The 21,889-nt window shown below is 48.4% G+C and overlaps 1 protein-coding gene and 1 pseudogene across 3 annotated transcripts in view; both read left to right on the top strand.

Moving 5' to 3' along the window:
- LOC141162170 (acyl-coenzyme A synthetase ACSM3, mitochondrial-like) overlaps nt 1-21,889 on the top strand; it is a 52,659-nt gene that overhangs the window by 16,252 nt on the left and 14,518 nt on the right. For 2 of the 3 annotated variants that reach the window (XM_073647981.1, XM_073647983.1), the window contains exons 1-3: nt 15,937-16,063; nt 21,125-21,348; nt 21,456-21,666. In XM_073647981.1, the coding sequence (XP_073504082.1) occupies nt 21,145-21,348; nt 21,456-21,666 (415 nt within the window). In that variant the 5' untranslated portion in view covers nt 15,937-16,063; nt 21,125-21,144. Of the gene's footprint in view, nt 1-15,936; nt 16,064-21,124; nt 21,349-21,455; nt 21,667-21,889 lie in introns of those variants that run through there. The other variant, XM_073647982.1, reaches the window with a different exon arrangement.
- LOC141162171 (E3 ubiquitin/ISG15 ligase TRIM25-like) lies at nt 704-4,868 on the top strand (annotated as a pseudogene).

The raw sequence follows: 21,889 nt of genomic DNA, 5'->3' as shown, positions 1-21,889 counted from the left end.
ATGGGCATAGCTACAGACAAATATCTACCATAGGCATAGGTACAGACAAATATGACTAAAAAATCTACCATAGTCATAGGTACAAAAATCTACCATAGGCATAGGTACAAATATCTACCATAGGCATAGGTACAGACAAATATGACTAAAAAATCTACCATAGGCATAGGTACAGACAAATATGACAAAAAAATCTACCATAGGCATAGCTACAGACAAATATCTACCATAGGCATAGGTATAGACAAATAAGACACATAGGGTTTTAGTAATTTCCAGGCTGGACCCTACAGAGCTATAGGTGAGGAGTAGTCTAGGCTGGACCCTACAGAGCTATAGGTGAGTAGTCTAGGCTGGACCCTACAGAGCTTTAGGTGAGGAGTAGTCTAGCCCGGACCCTACAGAGCTATAGGTGAGGAGTAGTCTAGGCTGGACCCTACAGAGCTATAGGTGAGGAGTAGTCTAGCCTGGACCCTACAGAGCTATAGGTGAGAAGTAGGCTAGCCTGGACCCTACAGAGCTTTAGGTGAGGAGTAGTCTAGGCTGGACCCTACAGAGCTATAGGTGAGGAATAGTCTAGCCCGGACCCTACAGAGCTTTAGGTGAGGAGTAGTCTAGCCCGGACCCTACAGAGCTTTAGGTGAGGAGTAGTCTAGCCTGGACCCTACAGAGCTTTAGGTGAGGAGTAGTCTAGCCCGGACCCTACAGAGCTTTAGGTGAGGAGTAGACTAGCCTGGACCCTACAGAGCTTTAGGTGAGGAGTAGTCTAGCCTGAGCACTGCAGAGCTTTAGGTGAGGAGTAGTCTAGCCTGGACCCAACAGAGCTTTAGGTGAGGAGTAGTCTAGCCTGAGCACTGCAGAGCTTTAGGTGAGGAGTATTCTAGCCTGGACCCTACACAGCTTTAGATGAGAAGTAGTCTCTAGCCTTCTCAGATCAAGAAACTTTTTAGTCTCTGCTTTGTGGCTCTTTCACGCTACAATGGCTTCTGCTGACTTGAGGGATGAGCTGAACTGCTCCATCTGCCTGAACACCTATACATATCCCGTATCCCTGAGCTGTGGACACAACTTCTGCCGCTTCTGTATTGTGAGAGTTCTGGATATACAGGAGGCAACTGGAGTATATACCTGTCCGGAGTGCAGAGCAGAATATCTAGATCAGTGGTTCTTAACCGGGGTTCTAGCGAACCCATGGGGTTCGGTGAGTCAGTCTCAGGGGTTCGGCGGAGCCTCCGCCACGGAGGTCAAGACACACCCGACTCATTAAGTAAATTCGTGATGACACGCCCCGCTTGGCCATCACTTGCTGCAGATGATCACGTTACATTAATTGGCCAATCAGTGCTGCGGGGAATTTAGTGTGCTGAGTAGTCACCGTGTGACTGTCGTAGTCGTACGTTGTGTGGTTTCTTTCTTAATATTTTAATCCATACTAACTATGTCGAGCAAAAAAAGAAAGTGGTCGGACGAATATGTACAACATGGATTCACATGTATGACGGAACGTGATGGGAGTCAGCGTCCTATCTGCATGATTTGCAATGCCAAGTTGAGCAACTCGAGTCTCGCACCTGCAAAACTGAAGGAACACTTCTTGAAGCTGCATGGAGATGGGGAATACAAGAACACAACGCTTGCTGAATTCAAGGTGAAAAGAGCCAGATTCGATGAAAGGGCCACTCTGCCTGCTCTTGGATTTGTACCCGTGAACAAACCGATCCTCACCGCATCGTACAAAGTTGCTTACCTGATCGCAAAGCAGGGCAAGCCGCACACCATCGGTGAAACACTCATAAAACCAGCAGCGTTAAAGATGGCGAATCTGATACTCAGAACAGCGGCCGAAGGTAAATTATCCCAAATTCCTCTTTCAAATGACACCATCAGTGACAGAATAGAGTGCATGAGTAAATCTTGGCTCAAGTAGTCGCAGATCTAATTTAAAGTCCGGCAAAATTCAGCCTTCAACTCGACGAGACCACAGACGTTTCTAATCTAAGCCAGCTTGCTGTTTTCGTGCGCTATGTGAAAGACAACATGATAAAAGAAGAGTTTTTATTTTGTAAGCCTCTTACAACAACAACTAAGGCAGCCGATGTGAAGAAGCTTGTGGATGACTTCCTCAGAGACCACAATCTTTCATGGGATATGGTTTCTGCAGTTTGTGCGGACGGAGCTCCAGTCATGCTGGGAAGATAGTCTGGTTTTGGTGCGCTAGTAAAAGCCGATGCACCACACATCATTGTTACGCATTGTATTCTGCACAGGCATGCGTTGGCAACAAAAACCTTGCCTCCAAAAATGGCAGAAGTATTAAAAGCTAGTGGAATGTGTGAACTATGTGCGAAATAGTGTTCTGAGGCACCGCATCTTCAGTGAGCTGTGTAAAGAAATAGGCTCTGAATTCGAGGTACTCCTGTACCATTCTAATGTTCGGTGGTTATCCCGGGGACAGGTGCTGAATCGTGTTTTTGCCATACGTGTGGAATTAGCCCTGTTTTTGCAAGAGCACCAACATTGTCATGCAGATTGCTTCAAAAATCCTGAGTTCATTCTCATTTTAGCGTACATGGCTGATATATTTGCAGCTCTAAATCATCTCAATCAGCAGATGCAGGGTGGTGGAGTCAACATCATGGAAGCAGAAGAAAACCTGAAGGCTTTTAAAAAAAAAAAAAACTACCGTTATGGAAGCGACGAACAGAGAACAATAACTTCGCAAACTTTCCCCTTCTGGACGACTGTGTAAGTAAGATCGAAGATGTGTCTGGAATCGGAGACATTTCTGTATCCATGGAACTGAAGCAAACAATTGCCACGCACTTAGATGAGCTTGCAAAGTCTCTCGACGGATATTTCCCTACAAAAGAGTCATATCCAGCATGGGTGAGACAGCCATTCACGTTTGCTGTTGAGACAACAGATGTCAATTATGAATACCTCGACGAAATCATTGAAATTCAGCAGAGCCAGGTTCAACAGCAACTCTTCAGAACAACAACACTCTCAACGTTTTGGTGTCGACAGTTGGAAAAGTACCCAATTATTGATAAGAAAGCCCTGGAATTTTTTATACCATTTGTTACAACATATCTCTGCGAACAATCCTTTTTGAGGATGCTGGACATAAAAACAAAGAAAAGGAACAGACTTTGCTGTGAAAATGACATGAGAGTAGCACTTGCCAAGGTGAAGCCATGCATATCTGAACTGGTCTCTCATAAACAACAGCAGAAGACACAGATTTGCAGGTATGTAATTTGTTGAGTTCATGCACTGTGTTGGTTTTGTTCTTTGATCAAGGTGATGTTCATGCACGGTTCATTTTGTGTACCAGTAAAAAAACATATACCTATGTCTTGAATTTGGAAAAAAATGATATTTGATTTATCACTAAAGAAGGGTTCGGTGAATGTGCATTTGAAACTGGTGGGTTCGGTACCTCAAACAAGGTTAAGAACCACTGATCTAGATAGTCCAGCCCTGGAGAAGAACAGGAAGCTGTCGAATATAGTGGAGCGTTTCTTATCTGTTCAGCCCGATATCGAGGAGCCCCCCCAAATCTTTTGTGCTTACTGTGATGCCCCCACCCTAGCTGTAGGAACATGTCTACAGTGCGAGAACTCTCTGTGTGGCAAACACCTGACGGTCCACAATAAAACGATGGATCACGTATTAATAGATCCCACTCGCTCAATTGGCACCAAAAATGTTCTCTCCACAAGAAGCTTCTGGAGTATTACTGCCTGAAGGACGCGGCTTGTCTGTGTGTCTTGCTGTTTGGTTGGAGAACACTGGGGTCACCAGATGGAACTTCTAGATGAGGCTTTTGAGAAGAGGAAGGAGAAACTGAGGAAATATCTGAATGATCTACACCCGCAAAAAGCTAAAACTCACACCAGAGTCCAAAATCTGCAGGATCATATGAGGGCTATCCATCAGAAAGCCTCTGATAAGGAGGAGAACATCAGCAAGATATTTATGGACATTAGGAAGCAACTGGAAATGGCAGAAGCTAAAGCACTGAACAAGGTCTACACTGTAGACTCTACAGGCAGGAGAAGAAGGTTGTGTCCAAGATATCTCATCGGATCAAGGAGTTGGAAGTAAAGGAGCAAGAGCTTTCCAAGAAAATGCATGACAAGGAGGAGATTTGTCGTGTTACTGACCCAATACAACTCTTAAAAAGAAAGTGATATTACAGGATATGGAGGTGATGAGGACACAATGGGAGAAGGTGGAGATGTCAATTCTGGTGAGGAACTGGATGAGGCTCTGATCTCATTGACCTTATACCGATCCATGAGGGATATTGTCACCAATGTTACATCAGAACTCGGGATCCAATTTCCGGGCGTATTGCTGGATGTGGACACTGCTTATCACTTTATAAAGATATCTGAAGATCTGAAAATGGCAACAGCTTCAGAAGAACAGGATAGACCAGAATCACCAGTAAGATTTATGGATTACGCCTATGTTTTAAGCAGATGTGGCCTCTCCTCAGGAAGACATTACTGGGAGGTAGAGTGGAACCAGATAGGAGAATGTGAAGTCGGGATGTCCTATCCCAGTGTAAATAGGGAAGGATATAACTGTGATGCTAGATTTAATGCTAAAACTTGTTTTTTATCTTTGTCTGATGAAGCATATGATGTTATTCACAACTCTGTTTTTTTTTTTCCCTTGATGTAAAGTCAAAATGTCCTAAACTTGGAGTCTTCTTAGATTACGAGACTGGCCGTTTGTCCTTCTATGAGCTAAGGGACCCCATCAGACACTTATACACCTTCACTGCTTCCTTCACCGAACCCCTACATGTTATCTTCTTTGTTGAAGGTGGAGCCTCTGTTAAAATTATAAGTTGAGGCCTTTGCCATCAACATCGCATTATAATTACAGTTATTCCTTGTTATAATGCTGCATCTGTTCATAGTTAGTTATCAGCAATGTCTTCTAATAATGTATATGGAGGCTTTTATGGTAGGGATTTTTCCTGTTGCATTGTTTTATTTTTTTGTCTGCCGTGATCAGATGCAGAATAAATGATTGAGCCAAATGGAAATCTTATTGGGTGACTTGTTTTAGGATTAACGATTTAATGATTAATAATATCAGAAAGAGTGTTGGGATATGCATCACCAGGGGATTCTCACTGATCCTGAGCAAGAAGGGGCCAAATCATTAGTTTATCATTGCCTCTGGCCAGGTTTGCCATCAGGGCATTACTGCTCTTACTGTAGTATGGGGCCTGGTGGACAGAAGTAAAGAGCGGGGGCTTGGGCCCGGGCCCGGGCCCCCCCTCTTGTGATTCTACTCACTGGGTCCCAGGGTATTGGGTGCCGGAGCGTGGCGTACATCTCGGTGCAGGGAGCCTTGGAGCTCTCACTGCCGTCAAAACTGAACAGCTGTGCAGCGCCAAAGGAGCCCCTCCACCTCTTCAGTGACCCGCTGGAGACAGCGCGCACGCGGTGACGTCACCTCGTACTCGCCTGCTTCGAGTGCCAGGATGTCAGTCCAGAAGCGGAGCTGTGCCTGCAGGGGGTCGTATGAGAGGTATGAAAAACTCTTTTCTTTTAATATAATTGATTATATGGTCTTGGTAGGGTGGGGGGGGGGTAGCACATGATTAACTGGGAGTGTGGGTAGAGCAAATGATGGAGTGGAGGGTGAGGAGAGCACATGATGAACTGGGATTGGGGGTGGGGAGAACATATGATAAACTGGGAGAGGGGGGTGAGCGCATGCTGAAGTAGGGGGTGGGGAGAGCACACGAACTGGGATTGGGGGTGGGGAGAGCACATGATGAACTGGGATTGGGGGTGGGGAGAGCTAATGAATTGGGATTGGGGGGTGGGGAGAGCAAATGATATGGGAGTAAGGGGTGATGAGCGCAAATGACGAATTGGGAGTGGGGGGGGCAAATGATGAATTGGGAGGGGGGAGAGAAATGACAAATTGGGAGTGGAGGGGGGAGCAAATAATGAATTGAGGGTGGAGGAATGTGTAACATACCTGGCGGCGTCCTTGCATAGTGGTCCATCTCCCACTGTGCAAGAGCGTGCACTTGATCTCCTGTCCAGAATGTCTCTCTGGCTTCCCTCCATGCTGTCTGTTTGTGTCTGTTTCTGCTGCTTAAGGGCGGCGCCCGATCACTTCCTGCTTTTTGTACCTGCTGTGGGTCACACCTCTTGTGCGTCCTCAGCCTATTGCTGTCTGTCACCTGGTATATAGCTCAGCTGCGCCCATCTATCCCTGCCTGAGCATAGTGTTTCTTTCAGTGTGTGCTTGCACTCTGTAGGTGCCAGGTCCTGTTCTGTGTTCTCTTTTCTGCCTATCCTGGAGGCTGTATTTCCAGGCCTGTCTGAACACGCTCCTAGCCTGTTCCTCCTGCCTTCTAGGGGCCGATTACCTAGACCTGTTCCTGTATCTTGTCTGACCTGTCTGAACACGCTCCTAGCCTGTTCCTCTCGCCTTCTAGGGGCCGATTACCTAGACCCGCTCCTGTATCTTGTCTGTCCTGTCTGAACTCGCTCCTTGCCTGTTCGTCCTGCCTCTCTGGCGGCCGTATTCCCAGACCCGCTCCTGTATCCCGCTGCAGTGTCGGTCTCCTCCGTACACTCAGTTCCAGTCTGAACTCTCTCCTATCCTTTACCTGTTTTGCCTCTATGTCCGTTCCCTTCCTTTTTCTGCAGAGTCTGAACTCGTACCTAACTCCTGCTTGTTGTCTCTGTACTCCCGTTTGTGAGTTTGTGGTCCACTCGCTACTTCACTGCAAGTACCCTGTGGGTGTCTGGCTCTGCCTTTCCCTTCCTGTCTGTTCCGTGTGAACAGAGCCCTGTCCCCCCTACTCAGCCTAGCCTGCTCTGACTCCTTTGCTCACCGCTCCGGCGGTTCTAGCCTGCTCTGTCTCCTTTGCTCACCGCTCCGGCGGTTCTAGTCTGCTCTGTCTCCTTTGCTTACCGCTCCGGCGGTTCTAGTCTGCTCTGTCTCCTTTGCTTACCGCTCCGGCGGTTCTAGCCTGCTCTGACTCCTTGCTCACTGCTCCGGCAGTCCTGTCCTGCCCTGCTTCTGCCCGCTGCTCCGGCAGTCCTGTCCTGCCCTGCTTCTGCCCGCTGCTCCGGCAGTCCTGCCCTGCTTCTGCCCGCTGCTCCGGCAGTCCTGTCCTGCCCTGCTTCTGCCCGCTGCTCCGGCAGTCCTGTCCTGCCCTGCTTCTGCCCGCTGCTCCGGCAGTCCTGTCCTGCCCTGCTTCTGCCCGCTGCTCCGGCAGTCCTGTCCTGCCCTGCTTCTGCCCGCTGCTCCGGCAGTCCTGTCCTGCCCTGCTTCTGCCCGCTGCTCCGGCAGTCCTGTCCTGCCCTGCTTCTGCCCGCTGCTCCGGCAGTCCTGTCCTGCCCTGCTTCTGCCCGCTGCTCCGGCAGTCCTGTCCTGCTCTGTTCTTGCCCACCGCTTCGGGCGTTCCCTCTCTGCTGTGGTTGTCTACCGCATCTGCGGTTCTGTGACCCAGTCTGTACTGGGTCTTAACCTTTCTGTGCTCCAGCCCGTCCTTTCGGCCAGTACCTCCCTGCCTGCATACTCGCCTGTATCCACCCATCTGCATACCTGCCGTGTTTGCTTATATCCACCAGTCTGTGCCAGCCTAACCTGCCTGTTCCTGAGTCCCAGTGTGTACTGGGTCCTATCCCGCCTGTGTTCCTACCTGCTAGTGCCTCCCTGTCTGCACTCTAGCTGCGCTTGCCTTTACCCGCCTGCCTGCATACCAGTCGTGCCTGCCTATACCCTCCAGTCTGTGCGCCAGCCTAACCAGCCTGATCCAGTAATCCCTGTGTGGGTCAACCCCCGTGTCCGGAGTTTGACCTGGAGTAGCACCTGGTCCCTCTGCCCGGTTTCTCCCTGGTGCACTGGCGTCGTATGCCGTCGTGCCATCGTGGTCGGATCGGCCAGATACTTAGTCACGCCCCTCCAGGCACTCTCCGGTTCATGGTCCAGTGGAATCACTACAATCACACGCACACGCCGCTCAGCCCGGGCGTGTGCATAACAGCATGCTCAGGCCATGGTTCCCGTTGAGCCCCACGGCCTTCGCTCTCTGAGAAGTTTCCAGCGAATACATGCATTAAAATAAATAAATAAATTTTTTTTTTTTTTCCTTTAGCTGAGTTCCAGGCGAATTACGCACCCGTCCAGATGGATCTATCTGCTCTCGTTCCCGCGGATCCGCTACGTTATTATGGGGATTCTAGACAAAGTCGTGCATTTGTGGAGCAATGCATGCTACACTTCAAGTTCTACCCTCTATGTTTTCCCACCGATCGGGTTAAGGTGGCATTCATTATGTCTTACCTGGCGGGTGATGCCTTGGAATGGATCAACCCCCTATATGAAACACAGGATCCGATCCTCCTGGACCTAATGGCCTTCCTGGTGGCCTTTCTAATGGTCTTCGATGATCCTAACCCGGAGGCTCCTGCTGAAGCTTCACTTCCCAATATCCCGGAGCAGCCCCAATGGGTAATGTGTGTGGGTAGCGCAATAGTCCTCCAGCCCAATGAGACTACTGCCCACCCAGAATCCTCACAGGGTGACTACGCTTTCCGGAATACTTCTCCTAACCTCAAGAGGCAGTCCAGACGTGCTAGACGTAGAGGCAAGCCGTCACGCCAGGGTCTGTCCTCCCTGAGACCTCCTGACCCCAACCTTGAAGTCCCTACTGAAGCTTCATCTCCCTGTATCCCGGAGAAGCCCCAACGGGTAATGTGCGTGGGTAGTGCACCAGTTCTCCTGCCCGAAGAGACTTCTGCCCATCCAGACTCCACACAGGAGAACTTCCTGCACCCGGCATCAGATGCTTCACCCACTTTAACCGGTGTGCATGTCCAAGCATGCTCCAAAGCTGTGGTTACCTCAGAGTCTGTGCACCTCTACTACCTGGCGGAGGACCCCCTGTTGCCTCCTGAATCCTCCGGGATACCACTCGATGACAAATGGAGAGAGAATTCTCTACACCCGGTACTCGATACTTTGTCCGCTTCGTCCTGTGAGCCTGACAATGGGTACCCCAAAGTGGTAGTTACCCCCGAGTCTCTACACCCCTCCGACCAGGCGGAGGACCTCCAGTTGTCTCCTGAACCCTTCGGGGTGCTACCTGGTAGCGAAAGGACAGAGACTCTCCTATACTCTGTACCTGATACCTCGCTCGCTTCGTCCAGTGAGTCCAACCTAGTGTACTCCGAAGCAGAGGTTACTCCCGAGTCTCTACACCCCTCCGACCAGGCGGAGGACCTCCAGTTGTCTCCTGAACCCTTCGGGGTGCTACCTGGTAGCGAAAGGACAGAGACTCTCCTATACTCTGTACCTGATACCTCGCTCGCTTCGTCCAGTGAGTCCAACCTAGTGTACTCTGAAGCAGTGGTTACTCCCGAGTCTCTACACTCCTCTGACCAGGCGGAGGACCTCCAGTTGTCTCCAGAACCCTTCGGGGTGCCACCTGGTGGTAAATGGACAGAGACTTTCCTATATCCTGGATCTGATACCTCGCTTGCTTCGTCCAGTGAGTCCGACCTAGTGTACTCTGAAGCAGAGGTTACCCGTGAGTCTCTACACCCCTCTGACCAGGCGGAGGACCGCCAGTTGTCTCCAGAACCCTTCGGGGTGCCACCTGGTGGAGAATGGACAGAGACTTTCCTATACTCGGTACCCGATACCTCGCCTGCTTCATCCAGTGAGTCCGACCTAGTGTACTCTGAAGCAGATGTTTTCTCTGAGCCTCTGCACTCTTCTGACCCGGCGGAGGACCTCCAGTTGTTTCCTGAATCCTCCGGGGTACCACCAGAAAACAAAGAGACAGTGACTTTTCCTCATTATGTACCTGATAACCCGTCTATTTCTTCCTGTGAGCTTGACAAGATGTACCTCGAAGCAGAGATTACCCCCAAGTCTCTGTCCCCCTCCAACCCGGTGGAGGACTTCCAGTTGTCTCCTGTACCCTCTGGGGTGCCACCTGAAAATATGTGGAGAGAGACTTCCTTGTGTGCTGTTCCTGGTACTCCACCCGTTTCGTCTGTTGCTAAGGGTGGCTGGATGGGAGGTAGCATCCTAGCTACCCAGAGGAGACCAGTTTTTCCGGTGGACAGTGGAAGTGATCTCTTCGAAGTGAAGAATTGGCCCTCGAATTCCCTGCGGAAGATTCTGGCAGGCCTGAAGAAGAGGGGGCGTAAGGGGGGGGGTACTGTAACATACCTGGCGGCGTCCTTGCATAGTGGTCCATCTCCCACTGTGCAAGAGCGTGCACTTGATCTCCTGTCCAGAATGTCTCTCTGGCTTCCCTCCATGCTGTCTGTTTGTGTCTGTTTCTGCTGCTTAAGGGCGGCGCCCGATCACTTCCTGCTTTTTGTACCTGCTGTGGGTCACACCTCTTGTGCGTCCTCAGCCTATTGCTGTCTGTCACCTGGTATATAGCTCAGCTGCGCCCATCTATCCCTGCCTGAGCATAGTGTTTCTTTCAGTGTGTGCTTGCACTCTGTAGGTGCCAGGTCCTGTTCTGTGTTCTCTTTTCTGCCTATCCTGGAGGCTGTATTTCCAGGCCTGTCTGAACACGCTCCTAGCCTGTTCCTCCTGCCTTCTAGGGGCCGATTACCTAGACCTGTTCCTGTATCTTGTCTGACCTGTCTGAACACGCTCCTAGCCTGTTCCTCTCGCCTTCTAGGGGCCGATTACCTAGACCCGCTCCTGTATCTTGTCTGTCCTGTCTGAACTCGCTCCTTGCCTGTTCGTCCTGCCTCTCTGGGGGCCGTATTCCCAGACCCGCTCCTGTATCCCGCTGCAGTGTCGGTCTCCTCCGTACACTCAGTTCCAGTCTGAACTCTCTCCTATCCTTTACCTGTTTTGCCTCTATGTCCGTTCCCTTCCTTTTTCTGCAGAGTCTGAACTCGTACCTAACTCCTGCTTGTTGTCTCTGTACTCCCGTTTGTGAGTTTGTGGTCCACTCGCTACTTCACTGCAAGTACCCTGTGGGTGTCTGGCTCTGCCTTTCCCTTCCTGTCTGTTCCGTGTGAACAGAGCCCTGTCCCCCCTACTCAGCCTAGCCTGCTCTGACTCCTTTGCTCACCGCTCCGGCGGTTCTAGCCTGCTCTGTCTCCTTTGCTCACCGCTCCGGCGGTTCTAGTCTGCTCTGTCTCCTTTGCTTACCGCTCCGGCTGTTCTAGTCTGCTCTGTCTCCTTTGCTTACCGCTCCGGCGGTTCTAGCCTGCTCTGACTCCTTGCTCACTGCTCCGGCAGTCCTGTCCTGCCCTGCTTCTGCCCGCTGCTCCGGCAGTCCTGTCCTGCCCTGCTTCTGCCCGCTGCTCCGGCAGTCCTGCCCTGCTTCTGCCCGCTGCTCCGGCAGTCCTGTCCTGCCCTGCTTCTGCCCGCTGCTCCGGCAGTCCTGTCCTGCCCTGCTTCTGCCCGCTGCTCCGGCAGTCCTGTCCTGCCCTGCTTCTGCCCGCTGCTCCGGCAGTCCTGTCCTGCCCTGCTTCTGCCCGCTGCCCCGGCAGTCCTGTCCTGCCCTGCTTCTGCCCGCTGCTCCGGCAGTCCTGTCCTGCTCTGTTCTTGCCCACCGCTTCGGGCGTTCCCTCTCTGCTGTGGTTGTCTACCGCATCTGCGGTTCTGTGACCCAGTCTGTACTGGGTCTTAACCTTTCTGTGCTCCAGCCCGTCCTTTCGGCCAGTACCTCCCTGCCTGCATACTCGCCTGTATCCACCCATCTGCATACCTGCCGTGTTTGCTTATATCCACCAGTCTGTGCCAGCCTAACCTGCCTGTTCCTGAGTCCCAGTGTGTACTGGGTCCTATCCCGCCTGTGTTCCTACCTGCTAGTGCCTCCCTGTCTGCACTCTAGCTGTGCTTGCCTGTACCCCTCTACCTGTATTGTTCCTGAGTCCCAGTGTGTACTGGGTCCTATCCCGCCTGTGTTCCTACCTGCTAGTGCCTCCCTGTCTGCACTCTAGCTGCGCTTGCCTTTACCCGCCTGCCTGCATACCAGTCGTGCCTGCCTATACCCTCCAGTCTGTGCGCCAGCCTAACCAGCCTGATCCAGTAATCCCTGTGTGGGTCAACCCCCGTGTCCGGAGTTTGACCTGGAGTAGCACCTGGTCCCTCTGCCCGGTTTCTCCCTGGTGCACTGGCGTCGTATGCCGTCGTGCCATCTTGGTCGGATCGGCCAGATACTTAGTCACGCCCCTCCAGGCACTCTCCGGTTCATGGTCCAGTGGAATCACTACAATCACACGCACACGCCGCTCAGCCCGGGCGTGTGCATAACAGAATGCAAATGATGAATTGAAGGTGGGGGATAGGGGAGCGCAAACAATGAATTGAAGGGAGACGGGGACAGAAAATGATGAATTGTAGGTGGGGGTGGAGGGAGCAAATGATGACTTGAGGGTGGAGAGGGAGAGCAAATGATAATGAATTGAGTATGGTGGACAACAAATGATGAATTGGGGGTGGGGGAGAGTAAAAGATGATGAAGTGGGGATGGAAGAGAGAGGACATGACAAAATTAATTGGGGTGGAGGGGGCATGTAAATTTATTGAATCAGAAGAGTGTGAGAGTTGAGGATGTCTGGTAATGAATTGGGGGGGGGGGAGAGTACAGGTTTTAATTAATTTATATTTTTATTAGGTGGGGAAAGTGGCTATTTACAGTTAGTGGGGATGCAGTGGTGGATTACAATTTATATTTGAAATGGTGGGTTGCATAATAACTAATTATATATTAATGGTGGGTGCACGTCTGTATTCTGCTGTATAGTGTAGACGTTGGGGAATGTGCTCTAGAGAACTGTTATTTTATGCAGAGACGAGTCCTGGTTGGAAGAAGTGATGGTAGTCTGCGCTGGATGAAGGAGAAAAGCGAAGATGAAGGACTTCAACCTGAGATTTCACTGTTGAGTCAGTGTATTACATGTACACTAACACTACACTGTATACTATGTACAGAGCTCCTGTGTATAATGCCAGTGGTGATCATGGTATTACCTGGACACTGAGACTATATACAGAGTTCCTGGTTTACATATTGTGGATGGTCATTGGGCCAATTCATTAAGACTGGCATTTTATATTCCATGCCTCCCCATCTCATTCCATACCACTCCTCCTCACATTAGATGCGACTCCCCCCATCACATTAGATGCCTCTCCCCCCATCACATTCCATGCCTCTCCCCCCATCACATTCCATGCCTCTCTCTCCCCCATCACATTCCATGCCTCTCCCCCCCATCACATTCCATGCCTCTCCCCCCCATCACATTCCATGCCTCTCCCCCCCATCACATTCCATGCCTCTCCCCCCCATCACATTCCATGCCTCCCCCCCCATCACATTCCATGCCTCTCCCGCCCATCACATTCTATGCCTCTCCCCCCATCACATTCTATGCCTCTCCCCCCCCATCACATTCCATGCCTCTCCCCCCCCCATCACATTCCATGCCTCTCCCCCCCCCCATCACATTCCATGCCTCTCCCCCATCACATTCCATTCCTCTCCCCCCCATCACATTCCATGCCTCTCCCCCCCATCACATTCCATGCCTCTCCCCCCATCACATTCCATGCCTCCCCCCCATCACATTCCATGCCTCTCCCCCCCATCACATTCCATGCCTCTCCCCCCATCACATTCCATGCCTCTCCCCCCATCACATTCCATGCCTCTCCCCCCCATCACATTCCATGCCTCTCCCCCCCATCGCATTCCATGCCTCTCCCCCCCATCGCATTCCATGCCTCTCCCCCCCATCGCATTCCATGCCTCTCCCCCCCATCGCATTCCATGCCTCTCCCCCCCATCGCATTCCATGCCTCTCCCCCCATCGCATTCCATGCCTCTCCCCCCATCGCATTCCATGCAAATCCCCATCGCATTCCATGCCTCTCCCCCCCATCACATTCCATGCGACTCCCCCCATCACATTCTATGCCTCTCCCCCATCACATTCTATGCCTCTCCCCCCATCACATTATATGCATTTTCTTCCATCATATTCCATGCCTCTCTCCCCCCATCATATTCCATGCCTCTCCCCCATCAAATTAAATGTTTCTCCCCCATCACATTCCATGCCTCTCCCACCAATCACATTCCATGCTTCTCTTCCCCATACTGCATGCTTCTCCCTCCTGATACTCCATGCTTCTCCCTCCTGATACTCCATGCTTCTCCCTCCTGATACTCCCTGCCTCTCCTTTCACTGACGCAGCCCTGATACTCATAAAAGGCTGCTACATTCTATCTTACCAAAGGATGAAGTCACCGCCACGGCCACTGCTGTTGTCAGTGCTGCTGTCATCATTGCTCCTCCGGTCCACGATCTTCACTGCTGTCGTCACTGCTTCACCTGTCCATGATCTTCACTGGTCCCCACATCTCCTCCGGTCTCCGCAGCTCCTCCTGCTCACAACAACAGTACCCGTTATGTCGGAAGTGAACAGTACAGTTTCCGGCTACAGGTCCTGGCGATATAATATAAGTGGAGCTCAGCGGGATACCGTTGGGCTATCATACAATAGCGTCGGGCCACTCCTACAACTATGAATTCGGCAGCCCACAGAGGCGTGCCCAGTTCACAGCTGATGCGGCTGCAATGTTGGAGATGGTCGGCGCCTGACCACTGTCTCCTATGCCCCAGTACTGCCGTATTTGCAGACTGTAAGTGTCGTGCAGTGACTCTTACACACCTACAAAGTAAAATGGCAGCCCCCAATGGTAATATTAAAAAAATTATAAAAAAAAGAGGAGAAATCCCATTCCATACAAGATTGGTTAAAACAACATGTTACGTAACATTTGTTTTATTTTGTAAGTAATATAAAAACACCAACACCTTTTTAAGGTGGAAGGAAGACCTAAGTCCATGGAGTTCAGCCTACACCCTAAATGTTGAACCAGAGGAAGGCAAAATCCCCATGAGGCAAATGGTAACTGCCCCATATTAGAGGTGAAATTCCTTCCTGCCTCCAAATACAGCAATGAGACTGGTTCCCTGGATCAACCATACATAGTTTATAATTAACATCTTTTGGGGTTTTGGTTGTTAGACATTAAGTCTGGTCTATTATTGTAAGACTAACTATGTTCTTATTCCTGGAAACAATTCTTAGGCGATGTTCACATGTCCAGTAATGATCCGTTAGAACGGATCCAGCAGAAATCCGTTAGGAAAAAAGTTGTTCTGACGTAACTTTTTAGTCCGTTATTCACAAACTGATCTCTGCCGTTTTTTTTTTTAACATTGGAGTCAATGGGCAATGGATCCGATAATGCAGCATCTGTAGTCGTCTATTTCTAACAAATCCAACAAGAAAAGGCGCCGATCATTTGATAGCGGGGGTGGCAAAATTTTTACCCCCAATAGATTTTGGTGCTTTTGGCAGCTGCCCCTATAGCGCCCTCATGCTGCACCACTTCCCATAGCAGTTGCCTTTTCGACTGCTGCAGTGCCGAAGTTATTCATTCCTTACGGACAGTGATTGGCTGCAGCGGCCACATGCTCGTCTGAAGAGGAAGACCAAGACCGGCAGTGCTTAGGGAGCAGCGGCAGGAAGTATGACATAGATATATATTTAATTTTAAGCATTATGGGACTTTAAAAAAAAAAAATCCATATTGGTGAAAGTCGTTAATTACCAGTTATATTGACATATTGAGCCTTAGTATTTTATTTTGTGCTTTTTTTACTGTTAGAAGAGATCCAATTACCGTTTTATAATTTAGGATATTTGATAATCCAGCAAACATCGGGTACCTTTTCTTCCGGTTAGAACACATTAGTGAAATGCTGAGAATACTATTCTTTAATATAGGATTTACAAAATGTGATGACAGCGCGGGTTATTCATTTAACTTTACAGCATAAGAATAGTTAATAGTAACTAACCCTTCCTCCCAGAGTATGGGCCACCCAGTCACAGCCTCCTCCGGGCCTCCTGCTCTGTGACATTCCACAAACATTCACATGCCGTCAGAAAAGGGAAGTGGGAGCCGATATCTTTACGTCTTCAGATTTTCATTCCACAGACTGTGAGTACAAGTAATATATGGGGGATCATCCTTTCTACAAATTTTGAAGGTGGAGGACCCTAATGTATGGGGGGGACTATTTGAGCAGTGATAGGTGGGCACTACTACCACTATACTACACAGCATAACGCCACATAATCCTAAGTAGATAAGGGCCTTTCCTGCATGGAAGAATCCTCCGACCAGCAATTCTAGGCGACTGTCTACACCTAGCAAGCTGGTCAAAAACTCATTGATTTCTTATAAGATCTCTTAAGGGGCTAGCACGTTCAGCAGCTTATTCATTGTGTAATGAGGAATAATGATGTTTTGAATACACTTCAGTTTTTTTTTTTCCAAGAGCCGTAACATTTCTATTTTTCTGTTGATATAGACCAGGGATGTCAAACTCAAATACACAGAGGGTCAAAATGAAAAGCTTCACAGGTCAACCTTGATATTTATTAAAAAATTGACTACAATTGAGGAAGTTTCTCCTTATTATCAAATATAGCAATGATTTTTTTCATTTGGAAACAAACTTAAAGGGGTGGTCCCACGAACAAAGTACATTTTAATTGATAAATCTTAGAATAAAATAATGAAATAATATAATATGTTATGTAAGAGCAGTAAAAAGCATATGGCCTAATTTAAATATGTAATAACAAAGGATAATAAAGTATGATGCAAACAAGTGCCCCCAAACACAGTATGATACCCAAACAGTGAATTCCTCTACAGTACCCTCCACACATACAGTATGATGACCCTCCTGCACCCCCTCTCCGTTAATCCCCCTGACAAAGAATGGTGACCGCATCAAAGTATGATTCTCCAACTGTAATCCCCACACAGCCCTCCATATAATGGTCACAAAAAGTGCTGTATACAGTATAATAGCCCCACATATTGCTACATATAGTATAATGGCCACAAAAAGTGCTCCATACAATATAATGGGCCCACATAGCGCTCCATACAGTATAATGGGCCCACATAGTCCTCCATACAGTATAATGGCCCCACATAGTGTTCCATATAGTATAATGGGCCCCACATAGTCCTCCATACAGTATAATGGGCCCCACATAGTCCTCCATACTGTATAATGGGCCCCACATAGTCCTCCATACAGCATAATAGGCCCCACATAGTCCTCCATACAGTATAATGGGCCCCACATAGTCCTCCATACAGCATAATGGGCCCCACATAGTCCTCCCTCCATACAGCATAATGGGCCCCACATAGTCCTCCATGCAGCATAATGGGCCCCACATAGTCCTCCATGCAGCATAATGGGCCCCACATAGTCCTCCATACAGCATAATGGGCTCCACATAGTCCTCCATACAGAATAATAGCCCCACATAGTCCTCCATACAGAATAATGGGCCCCACATAGTCCTCCATACAGCATAATGGGCCCCACATAGTCCTCCATACAGAATAATAGCCCCACATAGTCCTCCATACAGAATAATGGGCCCCACATAGTCCTCCATACAGTATAATGGGACCCACATAGCGCTCAATACATGTCCCACATTAAAAAAAAAAAAAAAAATACGCACCCCTGCCCATTCCCCCGCTGCTCCGGTCTCTTCATGGTGTCTCCTGCACATCTCGGCACAGCGGGCACGTTGTACTTACGTCATTTTGCCCACTGTGCTGAGACATCAGATGCAGAGGGGGTATGATGGGAGAGGGAGCGTCAGCTGATGTTCCCTCCTCCATTGCTTTCAACTGTATCATGATCTAGGATGTTGATATAGTTGAAAGTGCAATGCCGGGCGGGCCAAATATATTCGGGGGACCCGTCCGGTGTCACAGGCCAAATATACTCACCCTGCGGGCCAGATTTCACCTGCGGGCCAGAGTTTGACACATGTGATATAGACGTATGAGTGTTTGTTTTAATTTTTTGCAGGAGAAGTTGTTTTTTATTTTGTTTTTATTTTTTTTAAATATATATTTTTTTACTGTATTTTCTTGTGGGGACTTGAACCTGGAATCGTTTGATCGCTTGTACTATGTATAGCAATACCACAGTACTGCTGTATATAGGAAAAATCACGGTTTCCGAAAAGCGACAGTCACAAACTTGTTTTCATAAGATTACCATTATGACAGATATGGGGGTCGTCAGCAGACCTCTGGCCGTCGTGACACCCTACAGCACCCTAGTACCCCTCCTTCCTTTGTCTTTTTTTTTCTTCTGTCTTCCTGAAGGGACAAGTGGGTCCACATCATGAGAGGAAAGTGTGGGACAACAAGGAAAACTGTTTTGGATATCCATAATTGTTTAAATCTTGAAAGCTGTACTGATTGCTTGGCAACAAAGGGCCCGATTCATAATTTGAGATTTATTAAAGTCACTTTTCTTTTTTTTATCTTGTGGTATTTGCTAATTTTTTTTTTGTATCAAATTCTTCAAAATTTTAGATTTAACTTTTTTTGCGACTTTTCAGCACCAAAAGTCACAAAATGCGCTGAGTTAAAAACTCCTCCAGAAACCTTACTCTAGGCAGGGACTGGAATGAGGTGCTCCCCCCAAAAAAAATTAGACATTTGGTAAAAGGCACATTTTATGAATTTGTCTAAAATGTCTGGACAAGCAAAGTTGTTGAGGAAAAAGACTTAAAAAATAAAGACAACTTAAGAAGTGGTGTAAAATGTATAGAGAATTAGGTGCAAATACTAAAGCCACTAAAATGGAGCAAATTACTCCTGAAAACTGGAAAAATAATGACGAATCAGAACCAAAGGGGCAGATTCATTAAAGCTTTTATGTCAGGAAAGTGGTGTCAAAGCTTTGAAAAGTCGCAATTTTTTTGCACAACTCCCTGTTCTGCAAAAATTTAGCATTTTCTCGCCAGCTTGAATCAGTTCCTCTCTGTATTTCTAGGCGCACACCACTTAGAAGGGGTGCCGAATTCAGTAAGTGGTGTGCGCTACACCAAATTGATAAATTGGCCCCGAAGAGTTTCTATTTTAGACACTAGTGGACAACCCCAGTTTAACCAGTACAAGACGCTAAGTAAAATAAAAACAGTGTATACTCCACTTCTGCAGCGGCGCCGTTCCAGCGATGTCATTGCCACTATTCCCGATGGTGACATGGCTTGTTGTGTCACATGCAGGCTGCAGTTCATCAATATTCTGTCTGCTCTGACGAAATAGTAAAGACTTAGCTGACGAGCTGCTACTGATTGTCGGCAGCTGGCACGTCACCTCCAGGAACAGTGGCGCTCACATTGTTGTTTTAATTTTAAGCAGGAGTTGTCCGGTCTTTCTGCACCCGCAACTACCTGACATGAACGGACTAGAGTACTCTGACTATCCTTGGGCTGTTACTTATCAAATGTGCAAAATGTCCTCATTATTTGGAAACAATCCCAGCAAATTCATTGAACGCCGAGACAAAAAACGGATGAGGCCTAATCCCGCGCATGAGCTATTCAAGGTGGGCTTGAGGCGGAGACAGTGGTGGAACTAATATGTTCCTAAGTCAAGAACCTGAATATTCGTAACGATGACGTATTTCTAAACTCCTGCCTCCCAGAACCTTCTGGATGTGTGATTGATTTCTCAACACAACTAGCGAGGAGACCCATCGGCGTGGTGGTAGTCATACAGTCTGATGTAAAAAACACAGTAATAAACTGCACATTTATGTTAACAAATCAAAAAACAGGATTAAAGCGACCTTCCACCCCGGGACTTAAACATTTCATCTTTGTTCCTCCCCATGTCTTGTGCCCTCTATTTTCTTCCCACTTCTTTCCGTGCTCAGATTGCCATTGCTTTCCTCCTGCTTCCAAGATGGCTGCCGGAGGGACATAGGGAGTACAGTGGTAAGTCTAAACCAATTCTCCCCTACTTTCCCTTTTGCACAGGAAAGGTGTGGTTTAGACTTATCACTGCACTCTCCTTGCATTGTGGCAGCCATCTTGAAAACCACAGGACCAGACACCAATTTGAGTGGAGGAGGGAGTAGGAGGTAAGTCGAGGAGGGAGTAGGAGGCGAGTCGAGGAGGGAGTAGGAGGCAAGCGGAGCAGGGAGTAGGAGGAGAGTAGGAGGCGAACAAAGGAGGGAGTAGGAGGGGAGTAGGAGGCGAGCAGAGGAGGGAGTATGGGGCAAGCGGAGTAGGGAGTAGGAGGCGAGCGGAGGAGGGAGTAGGAGACGAGCAGAGGAGGGAATATGAGACAAGTGGAGGAGGGAATAGGAAGCAAACAGAAGATGGAGGTTGCTTTAAAGTCATACAGGCCTGGAATTACCCATTTCTGGTGTAGCACAGTATTAGGGTTTAGTTTTGTTCAGAGTAAGAAGGGCATCAATTGGCGCATGAGGTATTCATTATTATTACTCCAAATGTGTCCAGACATACGTTGTTTTTTTCCAGTCAGACTGTACAAATCCAAAACAAAATTGCTTCTATGGCACACTTACCAAATATTTAGGTAGGCTCTCCAAGAGGTCACCAAATTTGGCATGCACGGGAAGATTTTTCAGCGGGTGAAGCCTTTGCCCTCCACACCACCTCCGAAGCACGATTGGACACTGGGGCTCTGTCTAATGATGAAATCTGGTGTCAGGCACAGGAAACCTTGCAGATACTCTTGTTTTGGGGAGGTTTCCAAGGGGTTTTAGGAGATTTGCAAGCTTTTCCAGGAGTTCTGGAGGTCTCCCTATTTTTGGAACCTCTTAGATGTTCTGGAAGAGTTGGCGCATATATTCTGTGGGAGAAAAGCTCCACACACATGACATCTGCCAGAGCATTGTATGGCGATATGGAATCCACACTACAGAACCGTATGGCGCTCTGTGTTTTGTCGTACAGACTGTCTGCCATATGCGAAAAACATGAATAAATGTCTGAAAATGAAGAAAAATTACAAATTATGACTTATTGTCTTGATTACAACTTACAAAACAGATATGAAGGGTAATTCAACTTATACCTAATCCATGTATGACTTGGAGCATATGTCGTGAGAGAAGGATGAACAGTACACATAGATATTCTTAGCGCACTCATATCCAGTCTATTACCAAATCTAATTCTTCTTCTACAGGGACCAGATCTGCGTCTGCCATGAAAATTTTTATTAAAGTCAAAGGCTTCACCTGCCATGTTACCCCAAAGGTCTGCTCCAGATTAATCAGCCAGAGCCAAAAGTTTTCTGCTCCTCAGAATTTCTCCGATTATGAAGCTATTAGGTCGAGTTACAAACTGGATCAACCAGAGTACTTCAACTTCGCAAGTGACATCCTAGACAAATGGACAGCTGCTGATAAGGTAATAGTCTATGATTCCTCCCAGCAGGCCATACAGTGATGAATATGGTACAGGACTTTGTAATATAATAATGATATGTAGTAGTAATAGTGATGGTCTTTTCCCAGGATGGCAGTAGAAATCCCAATCCTGCTCTGTGGTGGCTAGATGGTGAAGGAAAAGAGGTGAAATGGAGCTTTGATGAGTTGGGGTTTCACTCCAGGAAAGTGGCCAATTTACTCTCTGATGCTTGTGACTTAAATCCAGGCGATAGAGTTATTGTGATTCTTCCTCGGGTGCCGGAGTGGTGGCTGTTTAACGTTGCTTGCATTAGAACAGGTAAGTAGTCTTAATGGCATACTTAGCAATTCTCCTTGAGAGGCTTTCAGAATAAGATGAGATGTCCCGATCTCCGAGAAGACTTGGCAACTCTCTTGAGCCCAGGTGAAACCATCTGAAATCTCAAGTAACCCAATGTTGCCAGATTTTTTTCATAGGGAATGAAAAGTGAAGACATGGGGAATGGGTATTGAAGGGGCATCGCTTCAAAAAAAGGGATGTG

Source organism: Phyllobates terribilis, unplaced genomic scaffold, assembly GCF_046119375.1.
Source record: "Phyllobates terribilis strain yellow unplaced genomic scaffold, ASM4611937v1 Scaffold_9__5_contigs__length_417890890, whole genome shotgun sequence".
Lineage (NCBI taxonomy): Eukaryota > Metazoa > Chordata > Amphibia > Anura > Dendrobatidae > Phyllobates > Phyllobates terribilis.
The sequence above is the reverse complement of the archived record's forward strand: the minus strand, read 5'-3'. Positions and strand labels throughout refer to the sequence as shown.